The sequence below is a fragment of the Micropterus dolomieu genome, linkage group LG17 (assembly GCF_021292245.1).
Source record: "Micropterus dolomieu isolate WLL.071019.BEF.003 ecotype Adirondacks linkage group LG17, ASM2129224v1, whole genome shotgun sequence".
In the NCBI taxonomy this organism is placed as follows: domain Eukaryota; kingdom Metazoa; phylum Chordata; class Actinopteri; order Centrarchiformes; family Centrarchidae; genus Micropterus; species Micropterus dolomieu.
In genome coordinates this window covers 12,862,409-12,883,938 of record NC_060166.1, presented here as the reverse complement: position 1 = coordinate 12,883,938, position 21,530 = coordinate 12,862,409, and the positions used below count along the sequence as shown (strand labels likewise).

Genomic DNA, 21,530 nt, shown 5'->3' with positions numbered 1-21,530 from the left:
TTCACCTGAGGTCAATAGGTTACGTTTGTTGAGTTTCCTGGGAAGTGATGAAAGGACAGCATTGTAAGTGGGGGATAAGTGGTGGCGTAGACCCCCTCCCCTGTTCAATGACGGCTTCTTGACCCGGGTGTAGATGGCTTCCTTGACACCTCTTTCAAACCATCTATCTTCTCTGTCTAAAATGTGCACCTGGTGGTCCTCAAACGAGTGTCCTCTGTCCTTCAGATGTAAGTAGACTGCAGAGTCTTGACCTGAGGAGTTGGCCCTTCTGTGTTGAGCCATGCGTTTGTGTAGTGGTTGTTTAGTCTCCCCAATATACAGGTCTGTGCATTCCTCACTGCATTGGACCGCATACACTAGATTGCTTTTCTTGTGTTTGGGTGCGCGGTCTTTGCGGTGTACCAGCATCTGTCTTAGTGTGTTCTTGGGTTTAAAAAACACAGGGATGTTATGTTTGTTGAAAATCCTCCTGAGTTTCTCTGATACTCCAGACACGTATGGAATCTGCAGTCTACTTACATCTGAAGGACAGAGGACACTCGTTTGAGGATCACCAGGTGCACATTTTAGACAGAGAAGATGGATGGTTTGAAAGAGTTGTCAAGGAAGCCATCTACACCAGGGTTGAGAAGCTGTCATTGAACAGGGGAGGGGGTCTACGCCACCACTTATCCCCCACTTACAATGCTGTCCTTTCATCACTTCCCAGGAAACTCAACAAATGTAACCTGTTGGCCTCAGGTGAAGATACCAACGATGGTCGTTCAGTCTTGGCCACAGGTAGTCTCAACGACTGTAACGACTGTCGTCACAGCAACAAGGAACACTAATGAACCAGCGGTATCGATGACCCGGGCCAACGACCCCACTGAGGTTAAATAGCTGAGTTTCCCTGCCAGTCAGTCAGAACTGAAGAAGTCCTTTGGATGAGGGACGAAACGTCTTCCAGTATCTTCAACCAAGTCCAGTTGCCCTTGATTTTAACCTTCGTTGGATAACTATGACCTGGATGACTGAGAATCTTCATAGACGTTCACCAGCTAATTACTAATTGTGTCTCTCTGCTGATGGTGCTGGACAGGTAGTATACAGTGGGTTTATAGAGCTTTTTAGTAAAAACAAACAAACACCGGCCTGATGACCTTATGAGAATGGTGAGAGTAAATTAAAGCTTTAAAGTTGCAGGATGAAAAACAGAAACAGTAAAGTGAAAGAAGCTAAACGGCTCTGTAGAACTGAGGGGGGCTGGGTTCATCATTATGAGTGATCCCTTTCACATACACATAATCATTTGATCCATTCTTAATATATAGATATTGATTACAGTAATACAGCCACTGTCAAAACACATATTTATTATTTATTGGATGACATTTGTTACTTCTCAAGTTTCTTTATAATGTAAACATTTACTCCCACGGACGCCTCTCAGAGTCTGAGGGAAACTGCCAGAAATTGCCACATTAGCAATCTGTGGGTAAACACAGAGGCAGATGTTTGAACCGAGAACAAAGAAACATAGATTAACACAAACAGTGATGTCAGACAGAGAAAGAAAGGCCAAGACGAGAATTACAGAGAGGTGTGTGATATGTGCCCATCAATGGGTGTTTACTTGTGGTGAGGGATGGGGGTACAGCTGCGGTGGCTTGGTCTCCATGGAAACTGACATTCCCATGAAGGTGCTTGCCAATTGTTGAGCTTGGATAATGGTTTGAAATTTTCCGTAAAGTGCCTCAGAGGTTGAGTTTAAATTCAACCTGCTCAGGGTAGACTCACGCAGTGACTAATCACACTGTTTTAGAAAGAAGGAAAGAAAAAGCTTACTGGCATTCAGACAGGAAAATATATAGCCTGCTCACATTTCAAATGTTTATTTTAACTCTTTTGTTCTCGGCTGCCGTGTCACTCCATAAAATATAACTTTTCATTAATCAAATATATAATGTATATACTGTCACTCATCACTCTTATATTCCTGATAGGAGCTGCCTATTCAACCATCATTACAGTATTTGCTTTGATTCAGTCCTGCACTGCTGTTTCATCCAAGCTGTTATATATTTATGTGTCATTTCTATGGGTATTTACGTTATATGAGATATATTAACTGTTAAAATGACTACAAGTGCAGCACATGTTTTTCTCTGTTTCTGCATCCATTGCCTCTTTCCCATGAGCCTTTGTTCCAGCTGGTAGACCTATCCGAATGAGAGTGGTCAAGCACCGCTGCTTAACAAATGATTAAATGATCGCCCCTCTCCGTCCCCAAGTGCAGAACACTTTAGCTGTAGGTGGTAGGTGGTATGAAGGCCTGCTGCTGATAGGCCTGTGAACATCAGCGACTGAAAAGGATCAGCCAGGCGAAGCATCAGCCTCACAGGTCTGCCTTCATCCGTCAGCTCATGCTGAAACAATCATTGTTATGTCCACCATTGAGAACCTTTACTTGAGTTGGTATCTATTTTGTAAATGCCGGTTTACCTACACGAGCACAAGGCATTTTTTATAGTGAGTTTGGCCTGCTGCTGTTGAATTTGATCACATGAAGGGGATGTAATAGGATTCTCCAGTGAGCAAGCATATGACTATATTTCAAAGATTATAAGCGTTCAGCTCTATACAGTAAAATGGAGGCATTGCTTGTGTTACAGACCATGAGGACAAATACACAGGGGTGTTTATGGTAGGTATAAATGAGATTTGATCCTGTGACTGGATATATTTTGTACACATTTTATAGATGAAAACCCAGACATGAATTTGCAGATGAACGCCATAGACATGTCAGTGCGCGTGTGTGTGTTTGTGTCAGTAGCAGATTGTAAAGCTTATTTGTATGCCACTGCAGCTCCTGTTGTTTCCAGGGCCCCTGTTGCCTGGGTGGTCAGTCTCTGTTCAGCCTGAGAGAATCAAAGGTTTTCAGCGGAGGACGGACCGTAACTGCCAGTGTCTCCTCTTTTCACAGTTCTGTGAATGGAACAACAGTGCACGACAATGAAGCAGTGTTTTGCATAAAAAGACAATAGACTGATTGTTTGAAATTGAAAAGTGTATTAAAAACTAGTTTAGTTACTCTTACAAATCAGCAGATGTGACTAAAGTAAGTCTGGATTCTAGAGAAAGAACTGTTATTTAGGAAAGCAAAGAGAAATACACAGCTAAAAGTATGTTTTTCCCAGGAGAAGCCATGTCAAGCAGTTCCATCCAGGCAAAAAGCTTTTATCACTGATGATAACACTTAAAATACTTTGAGTGAAGGTAAAGAATCTCAAACACTCACTGTACCTTGAATGCAAAATGCAAAATGTCACTGATCAATTCATAGCCCGCGATGGACCAGCCCACTGGGCAGATCCTATTATAAGACAGCCGATGTAGCGGGCATCTGTTAGCACAACCCAACTACACAGCAGGTCTGTCATCCAGCAGACATGGGGTGGTTTGTTCGAGTGTGTCAGTTTCAAACTGGAAACCAGTAATTGAGGGCATAGTGGTTCAGGGAATTAGGGATAAAATGTTGTTTTGGAGAATTTACCACTGGCAGCATTGGTGGGAACAGTTTGGCAGTGGGGGGCGTATAAAACATTAATTCAAATTCCCAGTGAATCCATTATTTATTATGTATCAAAATGATGATGCAAACATATCTACAAAGTATTTTCTGTTACGTCGTCTGTGGCCCGTGAGCATTACCAAACCTCTCAGCACAGAGCTGAAACAATAAATCAAATTTTGCAGTGTAACAGTGTATCTAATTTGCCCTCGCAGGAACCTCTGTAATATATTTTATTCTTTAATACTGTACCAGTGAAATGTAAGAAGCATTGTATGATGCTACCATGCTGGTGCATTCAGCTACCAGCAGAAGTCAAATAGGTTGATTGCTGTCTATTGTAATGATGACAGCAGTAAAGATGATATTGGCCGCCTGTCAGATGTCAATGGAGGCACAGAAAGAAAATGTTGGTTAGTTTAGGTGCACATGCTCTTGGGAAACAGCTGGTGGTGAAGGAAAGATGCCCAATCTTTTTGTACAAATGCTCGCAAAACAAGGTGATGATGTAAGAGAAATGCTTTTTTGTGCATCTGTCTCCGTTACAGAATTGCATACAGTATGTGCGTGCACACGTGACTTGTTCTTAGCACATGTGGATGTTGACTTTTTTTTTTGGTGGATATGCAGCCATGCACAATAATTACTTTATGCTCAGTGCCAGGGAAGGATTTAATTAACTGTCCCCTGTCAGGATAGATAATTAGTCAATAACACACACACACACACACACACACACACACACACACACACACACACACACACACACACACACACACACACACACACACACACACACACACTCTCTTTCATACAGATAGAATAAGTCAGTATGTGCCATGCTAACACTAATGGTGAGACTAGAATGTACAATTACTTGCTGTTGCAAGAACTACAAGTCTTGAGTGACACGGCTCAATGGGCAATTACAGAGGAGTATTGAGAAAAACTGCAGACAAGAACGGAGCATGGTGTGGGTTCTGTCTGCCCTCAGAGTGAAGCTAATGTTGTTGATTTTTGTTTAAATTGCTTCATCAGTGTGGTAGCGCACTGTATGATCTGCTCAGCCACTCATGGCACAACAGTAATTATGTTTTCTTTGTCTTTTTTTTGCAGGTTCAAGGTTTGATCTACACACAGGGAAAGGTAAAAAAGGCTCCAGCTTACTTATAGATCTCTTTGTTCTTTCTCTACTCTCTTTTTCTCTGCCTGCAGTGGGAGACAGGATGATTAGCCGGCGTAATGCCGGTAGCTGCAGTTATGTGTGTTCAGGTTGTGTGTGGATGGATATAGAGGCATTATTGGGGAGATTTGTGGACCAGTTTGTCGCTGTTTCCACTGCACACTCACACGTGTGTGCATAGATAGTTAGTGCAGCCTGTTATCCTAATCATAATCGACAAAAAAATGTGGATTAGGTATCAGTCATAATCACACACAAACTCATACAGAAATACACAAGCACATATGCACCTGCTGCAAAAAAAGAATGCAACTTGTATGTGTTCATGTCCCTTATTATGTCTAAACACGAATGCCATCTGAGAGATAGTAAAGCTTGCTTAGCTACATTTTTAGTTGACGTACAGTAAGCATCTTAAAAGGTCCCATGCTGTGTGTGCAGCTTTGCATGTACTGTTTGTTAAGCTAATGACTCAACAGGATGTCTCCCCCAAATTATTTTTTGAATAATAGAACATGAACATTTTATCTATCCTGGCATTTCATGTGTTTTTGTCTTTTATTGTGTTGTTAAGGATGACAGTTATAGCCATTTTGGGTTTTGCCATCTAGGCAGCACTTGATCATTATGCCCATGGTGGACCCACGGCTCTTTTTGGTCTATTTCTGGCAGATGGAGTCTGTAACGGTTTATGTCTATGGCGTTCCCTCTGTAGATCCCAGAGTATTTTAGTCCAGAATAATCCCCACCATCTGCTGTCTCCTCTACTACGTTTTAGTGCACAGTATCTCTCCCTCTATCCATCACTTCAGTCTTTTTCCTATTACATTTTCACTTCTTGTTTTCTCTATATTTTACTGTGATCCCTCCTAGCTGCATTTTTTAAATGTGATGCCCTGCTTCTGCTCCCACTCAGGCTCTCAATCTCCATAATTCCTGTTTCTTTGTCCACTTAATTCCAATGTGACTGCCCCATCTTTCTCATGGGTCTTCATTTTCTTCCTCTCCAATTTTCCATGATTCTTCCTCCTGACCCCCTCGCGTTGCTTTTAATACTTGCCTTTTGTCTGTCTTGTTTTAAATGTCTGGATGTCTCTACAGGCTCCTCTCATCAGTGTTTCTCACTTTATCCCTTTTTCTGTCTACACATATACACGCCCACGCCAACCACTCTCCACAGGCTGTCAAATCCTAATCTGGGCTTCATGAACACAGCCTAGACCCTCTGGTTTCCAATATGAAAGTCCAAAATATCTGCTCTATGTGAATGAAGCTACATTTTATATGTGTATTATTCCAGTGAAACTGCTCATCGGGATTGGGTTGCACCAGCTATTTGTAAATCCGTCAAGTTTGTGTGCAAAGTCCTTCTTAAGTTCTTAGTAACTACTAGCTAGTTTCAAAGTAGTGATTAACTAAATTAGGTTGCCCCATTCAAACTCATTACTACTCCTACAGTAGGGAAAGTATTGGCTGGTAATGTGTAAATCCGTTGCTAGGAAACATCTATGGCACCGTCCAATCAAAAGCAATCAGTTATGTAAACAGGAAGTCAGTGCATCACCATAAGCTGTAACATAACATTTTTTGAAAGCCAAGTGACACATTAAACATACCTGAAAATGATTTGCATCGCATAAGCGTCCACATTTAGATTTAGTTTAATGTTATTACAAATTTTATGTGAAATATAATTTAACATCAGTCAAATCAGTTACTTAAGTCACTAACAGCTTGTGTAACTGGATCCAGGAAAGCCAGAAACAGCATTTGTGCTGGCCAGGCTGCTGACAAATGCAGAACATCTTAAACTGTTACAGGCTGCCAGCTCACTCACAATGCTTCACAATACCTTGTAAAGGATATAGCAGTTTATGACACGGAATAACAATTAAACAGGGATTTGATCAGTGACATTGTTCCTCAAAAGTGTCTTTGAGCACTTTGGCAAAGCAAACCGCTGTATCTGAGAAATCAAACAGATCATTTTAACAACACGGATTAAAAGTTGATTAGCCTACGTTATTTTATTCTGTAACACACTTTTTGATCCAAACATTGTACATACTTTGGGAATGAATGTGCTTGTAAGTAAAATCTGAAAAATATACCAGCTTGAACGAACAGCAGCAGTATGGAGGCTAGACAAAGGTTCTTGTGACTGAAATCACAACTATGTGAAAAATCTTTGCTTGCTCGGAAAATCTCATTTGAAATATGGAAGACTCTTATCTTCCTCTGCAAGTACCTCTAAGGTGCCTGGGGAAAAGGCACTTGACTCTCAGCTGCTCCGCTGCAGTTGTTCTCTGGCAAATGGTACATGAGTACTACAGAAGGCTTTACTTGTGTACGACTGTATCCCTTCTTTCCTCTGCTCTCCTCTCTGAGACTGATGCTCTGAGTGAGGCAGAGCTCTTTGTCAAATTAATACAACTGAGAACATGACAAAAACACTTCCCCTTACACAGATACACATGCATTTATGACACTGATGATCTCCAGAGAGAGAAATCCAGTGTGCTATAATGTGGAGGGAAGAGTACGAGTTTCATTTGCCCTGATAGGTTCAGATGTACTGTGTGCGTCCCCGAGGGGCTCGCAACAACCGCAATGACAAATATTAGCAAACCAAAATAGACAGGTATGACATCAGCACCTCAGTGACATGGTTTGTCAGCCGTGTACAGCACATCTGTGTACCAGCACACAGCTGGATTAACAATGACTGAATGGATTAGCCAGTGAGTGTGTGAAAGTGAGAGAGTTTGACAGAGGCAGAATGATAAAACACAGTGGTGACTCCTGTGTCAAGTGGGTATTTGATAAAGCCGGATACCTTAAACAGATACCGATAATACCCCGAGATCATCATATTTTGGCTCCACTGCTAATGACATCACAAAACCATGCACTCCATGTGTACATGCAAACTTATGCACACACATACATGCACAGAACTGAGCAGATCCTATCCTCATCATCTGACCCAAATCCATTAGCACTACCAGTCACAACCTCATCCATCCGCTCCTCTCCCTCAATTTCCTCCTCTTTCGTTTCCTCCTCTCACATTTCCCAGACATCAGGTCTCTTAGGTGAGCTCGTCTGACATAAATAGAGACAGTCGAACAGTGAAGTAAAGCATGTAGGTGCCCACAGCCCCGTGGGCACTTATGGTACGGCTTTTTAAGTGGCACCTTATGAGCCAGCGTCTCTTTATGCCACTCAGAATGACAAGTGTATCAGTTCTTACCATTTTACAGCCCTCTAAGTGCAGACAGTTACATAAAAGCAGAGAAAGATAACTTCAGCCACAGCTAACGCCAACACAGACATCATGTTGTATTTAAATGCCTGCAACCTAAGAATTAACTGTTTTTGATTTAATTTAATGGTAAGGATGATGCTCCTTTAAATATTTCATATATGTTGTGTAGTTCTTTAAAGAACAACATAAAATGTTTGTGTGTGTGTGTGTGTGTATGACTATGATTGCCAGCTGGACCATTTATGGTAAAACAGCATGCCTCTCTGCTGCTGTAAATTGCTTTGGATTGCTGTTAATAGCTACTTTTGCCATTACCCTGTGATTGCAATATTAAAATCCACCATGATGTCATTCTTCTGTAGCTCATGTGCATTGCTGCAATGTGTTTCTTGTGTTTCTTGGATTACTGTATTTGAACATGCTCCTAGTGCTCTAAGAATGTCAGCAATGAATATAAGGCATGCAATCTGCTTGACTATTCAAAATGCTCCTAATTGAAATGCTGAAAAGACAGCTCTGGCTAATCAGCTTAGAGATGTAGCCCACAGTTGACAGATAATAAAGAGGATCTTAGTGCTGAAGAGTCTATTACCACCCATGTAATGAGAGTTCACATAATATGATCTGAGGACAATGGAGGGATAGGGAAGTTAGGAGGGAGAGGGTGGCAGGCATGGAGTAAAGGGCTGCAGGAGGTTGAGGAGATGGCTCCAATTGTTCAGAAAGAGTGTTAAAAAAAAGAGAAACATCACATTAAAGGGACTGTTTGTAAAAAAAAAAAAAAAGTTTTAAGCTGAGCTTTTAAGAGGAGATTTAAAAGGTGTGACAACAAGTTGAACTGATGCAGGACACAAGACTGAGTGTGGGTCCATGAGCATACATAGTCACAAAAGCATAGAATGCTGGAGGCACATCACGAAAGTAAGTCAAGTAAATCCTTTGAAATTAATAATTGCAAAATCTACTGGAATTCAGTGCAAAGATCTTCATTTTCTTCTTTTAAATGTTTCCATCTCGCTGGCGTGCTTGACTATGATGAAGTCAAGGGAAGATTGCGTGGATGGTTAAAAGAAACCACCGTAAGAGATCGGACTTGAACCGTGGTCTCCGGTGTACATGTCCTCTCTAAAAAGGTTTTGAATCAGGGCAATAATGTAAAACTAGTCGCACAGCTCTCCATGAAGCATCTGTATTTTAAGCCCTGGAATGAGATTGGGCTCCATATACTGTATAAGCTTATATATTGCCCCACCAATTGACAGAACACAGAATCAAATAAAAAAAAGTACAAGCTCCTGTAAAAGTCACAGTTTCTAAATGCCAACTACTTTGTTTCCAGCAGTCTGTGTGGAATAACATAATGCACCTTGTTTCTGACATGATGTGTCTTGGGAAATAATGCTGCAGTGAGTACAGCTAACATCACAGTACATCAACGTGTGCTGATGGCTCCAGTGGAAGGATAAAATGCCAGAGGACAACTCTGTCCGGACTGTCTGTCACTCCTCTCTCTTTCTCCCACTTACACTCCCTCTCATACTCTTCCTGACCCTCCAACCTCACCTTTCCACACGTACACACACGAGATTTCTAAAGCCTCAGTTTATGAGACGGACAAAGGTCAGGGCTGTGCAGTATGAGTGGAATGACACAGGACACAGTAGCGCCTTTCTAAGCAGCTCTACTGACACGGAGTACACAAATAACACTCGCTCTTCTTACCTCATTGTAAAGTTCATTTGGCAAGTAGAATGTAGAATGTATTTTATATTGTCCTAATCCTATTAAAGTTGAAAGTGAAACTAACACCACTTGGAATTAACAGTGCATGCCACTTCGTTACTGAAGGGACTCAGTGTGATCAGATGTCCAATTTAAATGAACCTGCCCTTGCACTGTACTCTTAGTTGGCACTAGACAGGAGCTCCTAATGACATTATTTACACAAATCTTAGTATTGGAGATATCTTATCAGTCACACTATGTTTTATATGTAGATTAAACAAACAAGAGATAAAGTGTTACTTAGCAACCTTTAGAGGTGCTGGTAGATGGTTACCTTTCGGGAGTTAGGCTAGCTGTTGCCCTGCAGTCTTTATGATCTAAGATATCTGACTGCTGGCCGTGGCTTCATATTCTATTCTATACACATGAGAGTGGTATTGATTTAGTCTCAGCAAATAAACATGTTTCCCAAAATGTCAAATTACCCCCTTAAACAGATGGCAATATCTATCACTGAGATTAGTATACATGCCTCAGCATGCAAGTAGTTATCCCAACTTGGGTGTGACACAATTGGAAATGTCTAGCAATGTTTTGTTTTTTTGTAAACCATTCTATCCTATTGTATTCTCTCATGATGTGCCAAGAATATATGTTAGTACTCTCTGCTCTGCCCTCCAGCCAGAGATAGGACTACTTTCTCGCTACACGTAAAAGGTGGGCAGATGCCAGCCACAGGAACGGAAGAAAAAGGGCACAGCTACGGTCCCACTGCTCATTACTGTCAACAACACTGTCATTAATCATCACACCTTCACGTAGCTGAGACCTGCAGGGTATAAACTGAGTTTAGATCAAAGGGTATAGGGAATCTGACACGGACTTGCCAATATATAGGCCATGAGAAACTGACAATAGCCATGTGTTTGTTTTTAACAAGCCCTGTCACTGTGGTGACATCTTACTGTCTGAAACCTAAAATCTGTTAGCCCGTACTAGCTACAGCTTACACAGGTGTTCTGTGCAGTGTAAAAGCTATCAGCCGCAGCTTTGCAACATACAATGAGGGTGTTCCATTTTCACGTCGAGATATGTTTTCTAACCTGAGGTGTGGGTGAAGTGAGGGAGACATTGTGGGTAAGGGTGAGGTCAGGCCCCGAGGCTCAGGTAGTGGTTAGTATAATGTGGCTAATTAGAAAGCGTTGTGTCAGAGTAATAGGAGCTGAGAGGAAACTCCTGATTCATATGATACACACACACACACACACACACACACACACACACACACACACACACACACACACACACACACACACACACACACACACACACACACACACACACTGCCTACCTATCTGGCTGACTAACTACTAACACTTAACACACTTGACCCATTTGCCTCAATGGAACAATTATTCACTGTAAGGGAATTAAAGAAAATATGCGTGTGGAAGGCGAGGAGAGTGAGAGTGCTTTATAAGGACAGACAGCAGATGGGTTAGCTTGAAGAGATGGGGCTGGAAGAGGGGAGTTAAAAGTTTGTCTGTGATTGACAGAGAGAGAAAGGCAAGGAGTGAAAGAGAGGGAGGGGAGGGAGGGAAGGAAGGAAGACGCGGAGCAGCTGTGCTTAGATGTCTGTCTCTGTGGGCTCAACCAGGAGACATCTTTTAGGTTTCTCAACCTTGACATTTGGACACCAAGAGGAGTGCAAAGATATGAAATCATTTTCTTCAAAGTAAAATTTTTGCTGGGGTGGCGAAAATTGTCCGACATCTGTCTCATTCTGACAAGAATAAAATACTCTATGAAATGTTTTGCTGATTTATGGACCGTAAAAGGGATGAAGAGTTGTTTTTTGGATCTGAGGTTTCATAAGCAAGATGGGGAAATTGTAATCTAAAGTTCTGAAAGAGCAGTAACCTTTTTCTCCTTGCTTTTTAAATTTGAATTGCAGAATTACATGGTCTGCTACTGTATGTGCTGAGGTAGTTTCACAGTCCCACGAGACCCACTCTAACGCGATTATTGCATAATTTCAGAAATACAAGGGTGACCAAGGGAAATGAGCCAGTTTCCTTATTGACTGACCTTTTGGAAATTAAACTTTTTTTTTGTGTGTGTGTGGCAGAAGCAGCACCCCTGAGCCAGCAAAGCAACACGGTCCTTACCCCACCCACCTGGAGTGATTTTCAAATCATCGTATTGATTTCCGCTCAGTCTGTGTTGTAGTTTTGGCCCACAGGTTGACGACCACATCACTGCGCTGGTGTTAACGCTGTAGCACCAGTGGGACACATGGGAAAGACGTGTGGCCTATTCGTCTCCTCCTGACTGGGTTCTGCTTTGATTTCTTGTCCTTGCCACCTCCCATCTGCCTGTGTGACAGTCTGTCATACATGTGAGGAGAACTGATATCTAACACGAACACACAGCTCACCGCCCCAGTGATTATGAGGCTATTTGTTTTGGGGATGATTTGGGCCATGTTGTGGCACTCATGCATTATGCAGAAAATATTGCACTCTTTGCTGCAGGAGAAAAGCAATAAATGTTCTGGGAAAATTAAAGGATAGTGATGCACTTGCCAAGCGCCAACCGATGAATAACAATGTTTCTCAGTTATTGGATTTTGATAATAGCAATTTTGGACATCCTTGCAATCACTGCAAGTATGCTGTCAATGCTGTTACGATTTTCTTGCAGTTTTGGAGAGATGGCATGTTTTAGTGTCATTATGAAAGGCAGATATATAGATGAAATATTCTATTTCAAATCATGCAACACTGCCCCCTCCTTGAATATCAATGTGAATAACTGAATTTTGAGGTACTGTCTTTTTTTATGATACACATCCGTCTGTGTCATATCTGAACTCATCTGCTAGAGAAGAACTCATTACTCAGCACAGCAGCTATCTTGTTTCAAATTTTTATTTAATTTTTTTTTTAGGTGAAGGCCACTGGATATATTTTATTTACACCTCTGTGAATTATTCAGCAGAAGTGTTTCTAGTTGGAGCTAGCTAGCTGACTTACTGTCTATGAATGGGTGAGTTATTCTAATGATCCCCCTCTCTCCCATACGTATTAGTGCGTGCCTGCAGGCCTTACCATTTCTACTCATCAGAGGGTTTCTGGATTTTAGAGCAAGAGGATTCTCTCTCACCACAAAGTTGCTACTTTAGTTGGGGAGATTTGGGCTCCCAAACCTCTCACTAGTGTTCCACATTCATCTCCCCAGGTGTGCAAGCGTGATGTGTGTGCGAGCATTAACATCTTCATGTGCACAACTTGTGTTTGCGCCTTCATCCTCATGTGTCGGGCTACCTTTTCCATGCAAATCTGTCTCCCTCTTTTGTCTTTTCTTTTTGCAGCATTCCCTGCGTTTCTTTCATCTTACCCTCGCTTCCCCCATGTTTCATTCTACTGATTGCTGGCTCCCATCTTTTTTATCCTGCATCATGTCTCACTCCTCTCTGTATCCTCCTCTCCTCTCTTTTCTCCAACCCTTTGCTTCTTCTTTATCCGCTCCTCCATCTCTGTTTTGAAGTGACCACAAGGCAAACTTATCAAACTCAGCATTTTCCCTAAAGTGTTTTTTGTGTGTGCATGTGTGCGTACATTTGTGAAGAAGGCATATTTGTCTCTAACTGATCTCTCTGACAGGGAATCCAACCTGTCAGAGTTGACAGGATGTTCAAACAATTTCCACTTTAGAAATATCTGTCTCCAGGCAACAGTGGTGTTGCAGGTTGAGAGGAAATGAAATGTTTGCAGTGTTCGATGGGATTCAGCGGAAATGTTTTGAAACTACACTGTTAGACATATAGTATAGTCTTTTCCTTTTTTCTTGTAGCTGTGAGAGTTCAACTCTTCGGTTTGGACTTCGGCCAGCTGCAACTGGGTCTCTAAAAACAGCATTCATAGCTCGCTCAGCATAGGCTCCCTCCTTCCTCCTCTCAACACACACACACACACACACACACACACACACACACACACACACACACACACACACACACACACACACACACACACACACACACACACACTCCTTATTCTCCTCTCTTCAAGCCTCCAAGATTCCCTCCTTAGTTCCTCTGATCTTCTGAACATCAATCCCTCATTCCTCAAAGCAAAAACGAGGGGAAGGGAGATGACAAAAATGAGATGACAGATTACCTGCTATATATAGAGCCAGTCTTATGCCGCTTCCCTTATTCATCTTCTCCCCGTGCCCCCAAGACATTGGATACACCTTATGGTTTGCGACTGGCGATGCAAATAGACCCTCTCCCTCATCACAATCCTTTCGAAATTCAATAGCTTGAGCCGCTTTTTTTTTCCCGTAGTACCGAGCTTCATGGTGTGGACATGATAGCAGGAGGGCGAACACATTCACAGATTCACAGATTCACATTGATTTGCAGATGGCCTTTCAGTGGGATGCGATTGTTGTTGCAGTGGTAAACCCCAGTTCTTTGTCTTTAGTTTATAAATATGACCTGTTCACATTAGATCAGCCAGTAAAAGCATTCATGAATTAGCATTATATGTAGCTTGGAGGATGCCACATTTTGACACACAATTGAAGAACAGTGACATTTCCCCTGTGACAGAAAAAGTCACAGGGGAAATGTCAACGGTGTGCTCCTGCATGTTTGTTACACTTAATGCCCATAAATTCATACACTTATCTATCTAGAGAGAGACAGATTACCATGGTCCACACTGTAATATCCTCCTTTCCCTTTTGCTCATTTGTCTGCTAAGCGTTACTATAGACTGTGTCATACAGCAGATTTATGCTCCTCTAGCTCTGGGCGACAATATTGTAAAGTATGGATTAGAACCACAGTGAAAGGCCACGGGTAATCTCACCCTCTTCCTTTTTTTTCTCCTTCTCACTCTTCTGTGCTCACCTCACTCTGCTTCCTTTTTCATCTTTATATCGTAAGAATTTTCTATCCAGGATTTAGGCCCTGCTTAGAAGATTGATCATTTGTATTACAACACCAATGCTGCAGACCTCATTCTTATTACCTCCATTGCATTATTATACTCTGATGTATTGATGTATGCTTTATACATAGGCTGCTTAGTAACATTCACAATCAGTAAGCCTACAGAAAATCAGTCACAAGAGTAAGAAGTAAATTAATTTCTTTTTTGGGTTTCCTGATTTTCAAAAACAACATTTACTGTATTCCCCCCACCCTCTTGTATTTAAGCCCCCCTTCCCTCAAAATATATTGTGCTTACTGTTACAACACATGAATGAACATGATTTTGTGACATCACAGCTAGTTGGGAAGCCAATCGTGGTCCAATGTGCAACTTGGAACATCACCGCAAGTGTGATGTGGAAACTTGAAGCCTCCTGCGCACATACACAGCCAATTTAGCCACAATTATATTAGGGACATCTTGTTTCCTGTAATTAAAGAGACACAAATGAGCTACATTAAAAGCAAAAAACAAAACAATCAAAAAAAACACCTCACAATAAGATACAGTTGACCTGCAGTAAATACAATTCTGTATTTTGATAGTGATTCCAGTTAATTCATTTACTGTTGGTCTGGCGCTACAGAACCTGTGATACAGACTTTTCTGTGGTTTACACTTGCACAAAACAGATGTAATGTTTGCTGTTTGCAAATGATGCAGACTCAAAGATGACTGCAGAACTGCATTAGCAAAGATGAACCGTGCTCAAGTAAACCCTCATGTACTGTGACTGAAAAATATTGACATTTTGTAAACAACCTACTTCATCAAAGTGAATCATCACAAAAAACAAAGGGCATTTGTGTTTAGGTGTATTGAATGCAGCACATGTGAGTTAGATTAGTTCAGATCAAATCTTGATCATAAACATCTCAGTTAAATTTTGCAACCTTACAAAAGACAACAGCCACCATGCTTCAAAAGGAAAACCTGCCACTGAATATGTTCACAAATTGTCATGATGGTATGTTGTGGCTCCAAAGAGTTCCAAGAACTTTGTTTGGCACAACCACACCAGACAACAGCATGAGTGACTGCTCTGCTTTTAAATCTGTACTCATTCCCACAGTTGTCCTCTTAAGACATAACAACTTGTTAGTATAATGGTATAACCGCATTAAGTACCATCACTTGGTGCACTTCATGTAAAAAAAAGAGGTTGGCTAGGGGTTAAACACAACAAACAAACAAATGGGTTTGTTTACTTCCTGTATCCAGAGGCCTTAGTAGGCTGCTTTAAATTAAAAACCTTTGTTCTTCTTAATACCAAAGGCATATAAGAGCTGTCACTTACACAGTTGTACACACAGCTCCGTGGATATTTATTCATCTAAATTCATTGCTCCCTCTTTCTTGCTCTCTGTCCTCTTCTCTTACACTTTCATCTTCTGTCTTGCTCATCACCATATCATCAGCATATTGCTGTGTCGTTCTCTTTCTTCTGTCACTGTAAAGTATCACACTCCGTTCACATCACCTTTAGTTACTTTAATCTTCACAGGAGAGAGGGAGAAAGAATGGGGGAGAGGGAAAGAAAGAGATAGGTAGGAGTGCAGGTCCCCCCTTGGGATATGATTTATGTTATCGCATATATTTACATCAAACCCAACAGTAAGGCTTCACTCTACACCAGTCTCTACCTCTGACTCTAGACATGAATAAAGAGTATATATTTCCAATTGGATTTTTCCTTCTTCTACTCCTCATGTCTTTGCCAGTAGCATAATTTTTTCACTTTTTTTTAGATGAAACCCAAAAATATGTGCCAGCGAGGGCAGGGAGAGACAAATTGGAGCCATGAAACTATTCCTTTTCATGCTGAGAGGAGAAGGAGAGCTCTGTTAGCCTAGCTGACATTCCACTTAATTTGATTCATTACTGCGTGGTGACGCTATTGTCGTCTCATGCAGGGAACTGGGCCAGTTGTAGAGCTTTGAAATATCCTGATGGAGGATGGGACAGCCAACACAATATAAAAAAATATGAATCAAGCCCAACTGGTGTAGCTTTTACCCGGCCGCAGCCTGAACTGCAAATTGCCTTTACCACAATTTCCCACCATATTTGTGAACCAATTGTGAGAGCAAATTGTGAAAACAAATTGCTAGTAGACATTCAGTGCAACCTGAACCAAGACCCTGGTGTTCATAAAAGTTGAAGTCAGCCAGCAGAATGGACTGATGCTGTGCAGTACATTATGGCTATAAGTAAACAAATGTTGGCTCTGCAGTCAAACTTCATTTTGTGCTTCTATAAAACAGCATGGGTTCTGCTATATGCACAAGCATTATAATATGTCTCTACCTTTAAACGATAACGTTGGTGCTCCCTTTTAATATTTTAAATTATTTTCAATAAATCCAATGAAAAGACCAAAACCCAACAATGTGTAGTTTGTCATCAGGTTATGAATCCATCTTGAAAAATGACTCGTTTTATAAAAATTAAACCAGCCGGGCCCTGTAGTTTTTAGCAAGCATTACTCAAATCGAATCAAACAGTGCTTTTGTTGGGGACTATTTTGGATTAATACACATTTGATGTTCTAGAGAGTATTTATGGAAGCAGGATTGTGCATGTTGGATTTGTTTAAAATAAACTACAGTGTGTGTGTTCCTGGTTTTGAAGGAACATGTCAACCATTGCAACAGTGTGGGTCTTAGGTGTGTTTTTAGTTGGACAACAATGGAGCTCTATGGCGCAGACAAATGAGCTTTATCAGGCTTTTGCTACACAGACAATACTTGTCAGAAGGATCAATTCTCAATAATGTACTGTATATACGTCCTTTTGGACCCAAGATCAACAGATATCCAGTTTAGCACCACAGCCAATATGTTAACTCGGGGATGACCGATCAAAGCAACAATATGTAGCTGTGATATCACTGACATATGAATGGACTCAGATGGAAAGCACAATCTGTCTGGGGGTGCTTGCTGTTTTATGACTCATACAGAACGGACAACTGGTCGCTGGCCGGTTTTAGCCACTACAAGTTGCTCACTCATACTGTTGTGGTTCAAATACATAAGGAGTAATGAGGAATCGTGTTAAACCAAACAAACACATTTTTTACAGTGTAATAGAAAATTGAAGATCTTCCCACTGTCACTAAATGTCCAGGAGACACACGCTGTTGTGTATGCTGCGTGGTATTCAGTGAGCCGTAGGGAGAGGCTCCTTACTGTCACTGCCACACATCACAGGGGTTCCCACTGCCACTGATAGGTGTGATTTTATTCATATAACGTGAACATATTGCGAATTATATTAGCATACTAAACAAAAACCAGCTCCTGGCTGTTCTTATATCAGCAAAAACATGCATTTAAATGAGTATTTAAATAAGTATATTATCATTTGTAATCCAGAGCAGGTAAAAGACAGGTCATTACTGCTGTGGTGCACTATTATTCTCTACATCTGTAATGTCAGTAATCATGATTTTTTTCCACACGCTTACACTCATCTCTTTGTGCACTGATCCTTACTGACAAATGTCTTCAGCGTAAGAATGTTTTTTTTTTTTGTTCAGAACAGCCCATTTTTCACTATCAACATCCTGCTGACTTCTTTTTCGTCACAGATGCTTTCTTCACTAATGATTTCTACACAATGGGCAAACTTTATATCCTAATAATAAACAAAGATGCATTTTTAATCACTCACAAGTCTGTTCAAAACTTGAGTTATGGCTCGTTTCTTCTAAGTCTGAATGAACTGGCTACATCTGAAATCTTACAAGAACAAATACTTTCACTTGTTTTTGTGCAGTTCTTGTATTGAAGATTCTTGAGGGCATTTACAGGCTTTTTCCGTCTGAAAGAGTGAGCTGTCCACCTTCTTCCATGCATCTTCACTCTAATACTCAAGAGTGTAGAAAATAGGGGGAAAAAGATCATTAGAAGAAGACAAAGCGGCCCAGAGACTCTGGATGGATATAAAACCTACTGTATGCTGGAGGAAGATCATTTTGATTGGCGTGGAGAGACTACATTCATTCATCATGCTATGATTTCATACACCGCCACAAGTGATTTTAAAACTAGCCATCCACCAACTTCATTTCCCAAACCCCCACTTTCCTCAGCTATAAATCATCATGTAGCCACATGCCGGTGGGCGCAGAGCAAGGTGACACTCCACCCTCCTACCAACACCACTGGAGGTGCGAAGTAAAGAGAGAGAGAGAGAGAGAGAGAGAAAGAAGGGAATGAGAGAAGGAATGAAGAAAGGGCAATAGGTTGAGAACAGAAAGGCAAGAGGGGGAGAGAGAGAGAGAGTGACTGTGTGCAAGTGTATCCATCTACTCGGCTGTCACAGTGGGAGGGAAAGACTTTCATGTAAACATGTATTAGTGTTTGCCGTGTAGCGACACAGCTCAGACACAGCTTGTGTGAATCCCAGGGTGGTTCATGCCACCTCAGAAAGAGTCTACCCTGGCTGGAAGTTCAGACACACAGAGACCATACCTCTCTGAAATGTGCAGTTGCTAGGGTTACAAGAGTAAGAACTGGTGTAACAATAAAAAATCACTGATTACTTGGGCATTTTGAGATAATCGGAATTGGTCGATACCCGCACTCACAAGGTCAATATATCATCCTAAATGACAGCAGATCTAATCGAACATCATTACTGGCTGGTGTTAAATATATATTTTTAGACTGTAGAGAATAATGCAGTTGAATGACTTCTGACAAACTGACTCTCCCTTAAACACCAGCCACGTTCTAAAATCTAAAGTATAACCCAATGTATTTTTCCATTTCTTTAATTAATAAAAATTCCATCTAAAATAACACATTACTGGCTAAAACAACACGTATATTAGATTGTTCTCTTATTGGAATAATGCAATTATACATTACTTTATTTTTTTTTTTTTAAATCTGAATTATGTATCAGCCTCCGGAAGCCCTGCTCTCTAAATATTGGCATTAGCATCGGCCATTAAAAAACCCATATCGGTTGACCAATTTTTGTCTGTGTGCAGTTTGACATTATGTTAAACAGTGTGTAGCCTATCTTAGCTCAGTTGATGGATGCCTATGATGTTAATTAGCAGCTCATCTCTAGACTGTGAAACATCTAATCAGAGAAAGATGGATGGTTTAAATAACTACAAAGTTTAGCGAAGCAGCCTATTTGATAAAGTTGCAATTAAAAGGAATCGTATTGTATTACATTAGGTATTTAAAACACTTTCTCCAAATGTAGCCAGAATGAGCCCTTAAAGACTTGAAATTGAAAGAATAGTTTGACATTTTGGGAAATGCTTGTTCACTTTCTTGCATTGAGTTAGATGGAATAGGGTTTGTATTCTATGCTAAATTAAGCTAACCACCTGCTGGCAAGTATAGAAATGAAAGTGGCGTCAGTCTTCTTGCTCTTGGCAAGAAAGTGAAAGAAGCATTTTTATTCAGCATTCAGCATTTTACCTGAGCTATTCTTTTAAATAAATCCCTGTCACATCTTCTTTGAACATTTTCAAATACACCAAACCAGGTATCTGTCTTTTTTGTCTTCTTGCTATGATGTGACCGAAGGATGTGAGATTTTAACATAAAGAAATACTTTTTTCATAGGACTTTTCTTGCCTACAGTGTTAGCAACTAAAAAAGCCCAGGAACTCCTGTAGTGGAGAGCAGAGATGAGGATGGCAGAGAGAAAAGGACTGATGTAGGCACTCCTGACTTGTGCGTCAGGAGTTTATTTGTGTCTTTACAGTACTATACAGCAGGATTGGCCTTTTACAGTATTGACTTTGTTCTAATAAAACCCCTGCTAGTTTATTATTTATAAAGTTTCACAAGAGACATCTCGTTTTGATCAGCAACAATCCCTTGTGAGGAGCAGCGGTTGTTATGTGTCTGTACCAATACCAATGATTTATACTGCCTTCATTAATCAGCTCTCAAATGTAATGAGCTCATCCAAGTGGGAGCAGAAGGTTATGATAGCAGCTTAACAGGGAGTTGGCTCACTTAACCTGGAATGGAGTGGGTCTTATTTCATGCAAGATGGTAAAGACAGAAAATCAAATTTCATTTAATTAATCACCAGCTGAAGTTTAATGTCCCATGTCTATTGGACTAGAGAAACCAATGTTACTCCCGTTACTGCACATTATTGCTTGCATCACATTGTCTCATTTAAACAAAGATGAAGCCATTCAATCTCATATTTATTACTTCTCAACTGAAATGAAGCAAGCAGGCTGGATGTGATGGTGTGAGATTGACCCAGCAGGCCCAGCGGGGAAGGTTCAATACCACTATAGTTGTATTTCCTAGTTTATGAAAGGGAAGCAGGGGAGGGTGAAGTCAGCCATTTATCAGGCCTCAGTGGAAATGAGGCTGCCCTTGTGCAGTGTTATGAGAGGAGCACAGCAGGAGGGAGAAAATAATACAGGCTATTCCTGCACGCTGATGGTCCATGGTGGAGGGGTCTCAACTATGCTGTAAGTCCTTATATACTTTATAGATAGGCTGAAAGAGGTCAGAGGGTCAGTGCATTTTTTTCTCACAGACAGATTACATGTGGCCAGATGTTTGATGTCATATACTGTATACCAGAGAGATTTATAGCCACAAGATCAGTATCATCATTATTATTATTAAACAACCACATCTAAATGCTCTGTATTACAAATGTTACCACTGTTATTTCATGCTCTCATTAGGTATAAACAGATGTGACTTCCTTTGGTAAATAATACAAAACACTGACTGAGTTGACGACTCAGTCAAAGAGTAGTCATTTTTCATATTAATTATGTAGTCA

General features: G+C 40.9%; 1 protein-coding gene across 1 annotated transcript in view; it reads left to right on the top strand.

Annotated features, from left to right (window-relative positions):
- igsf11 (immunoglobulin superfamily member 11) overlaps nucleotides 1–21,530 on the top strand; it is a 124,905-nt gene that overhangs the window by 39,538 nt on the left and 63,837 nt on the right. Inside the window, exon 3 of the mRNA XM_046074390.1 lies at nucleotides 4,673–4,702. Within this exon, the coding sequence (XP_045930346.1) occupies nucleotides 4,673–4,702 (30 nt within the window). The remainder of the gene's footprint in view (nucleotides 1–4,672; nucleotides 4,703–21,530) is intronic.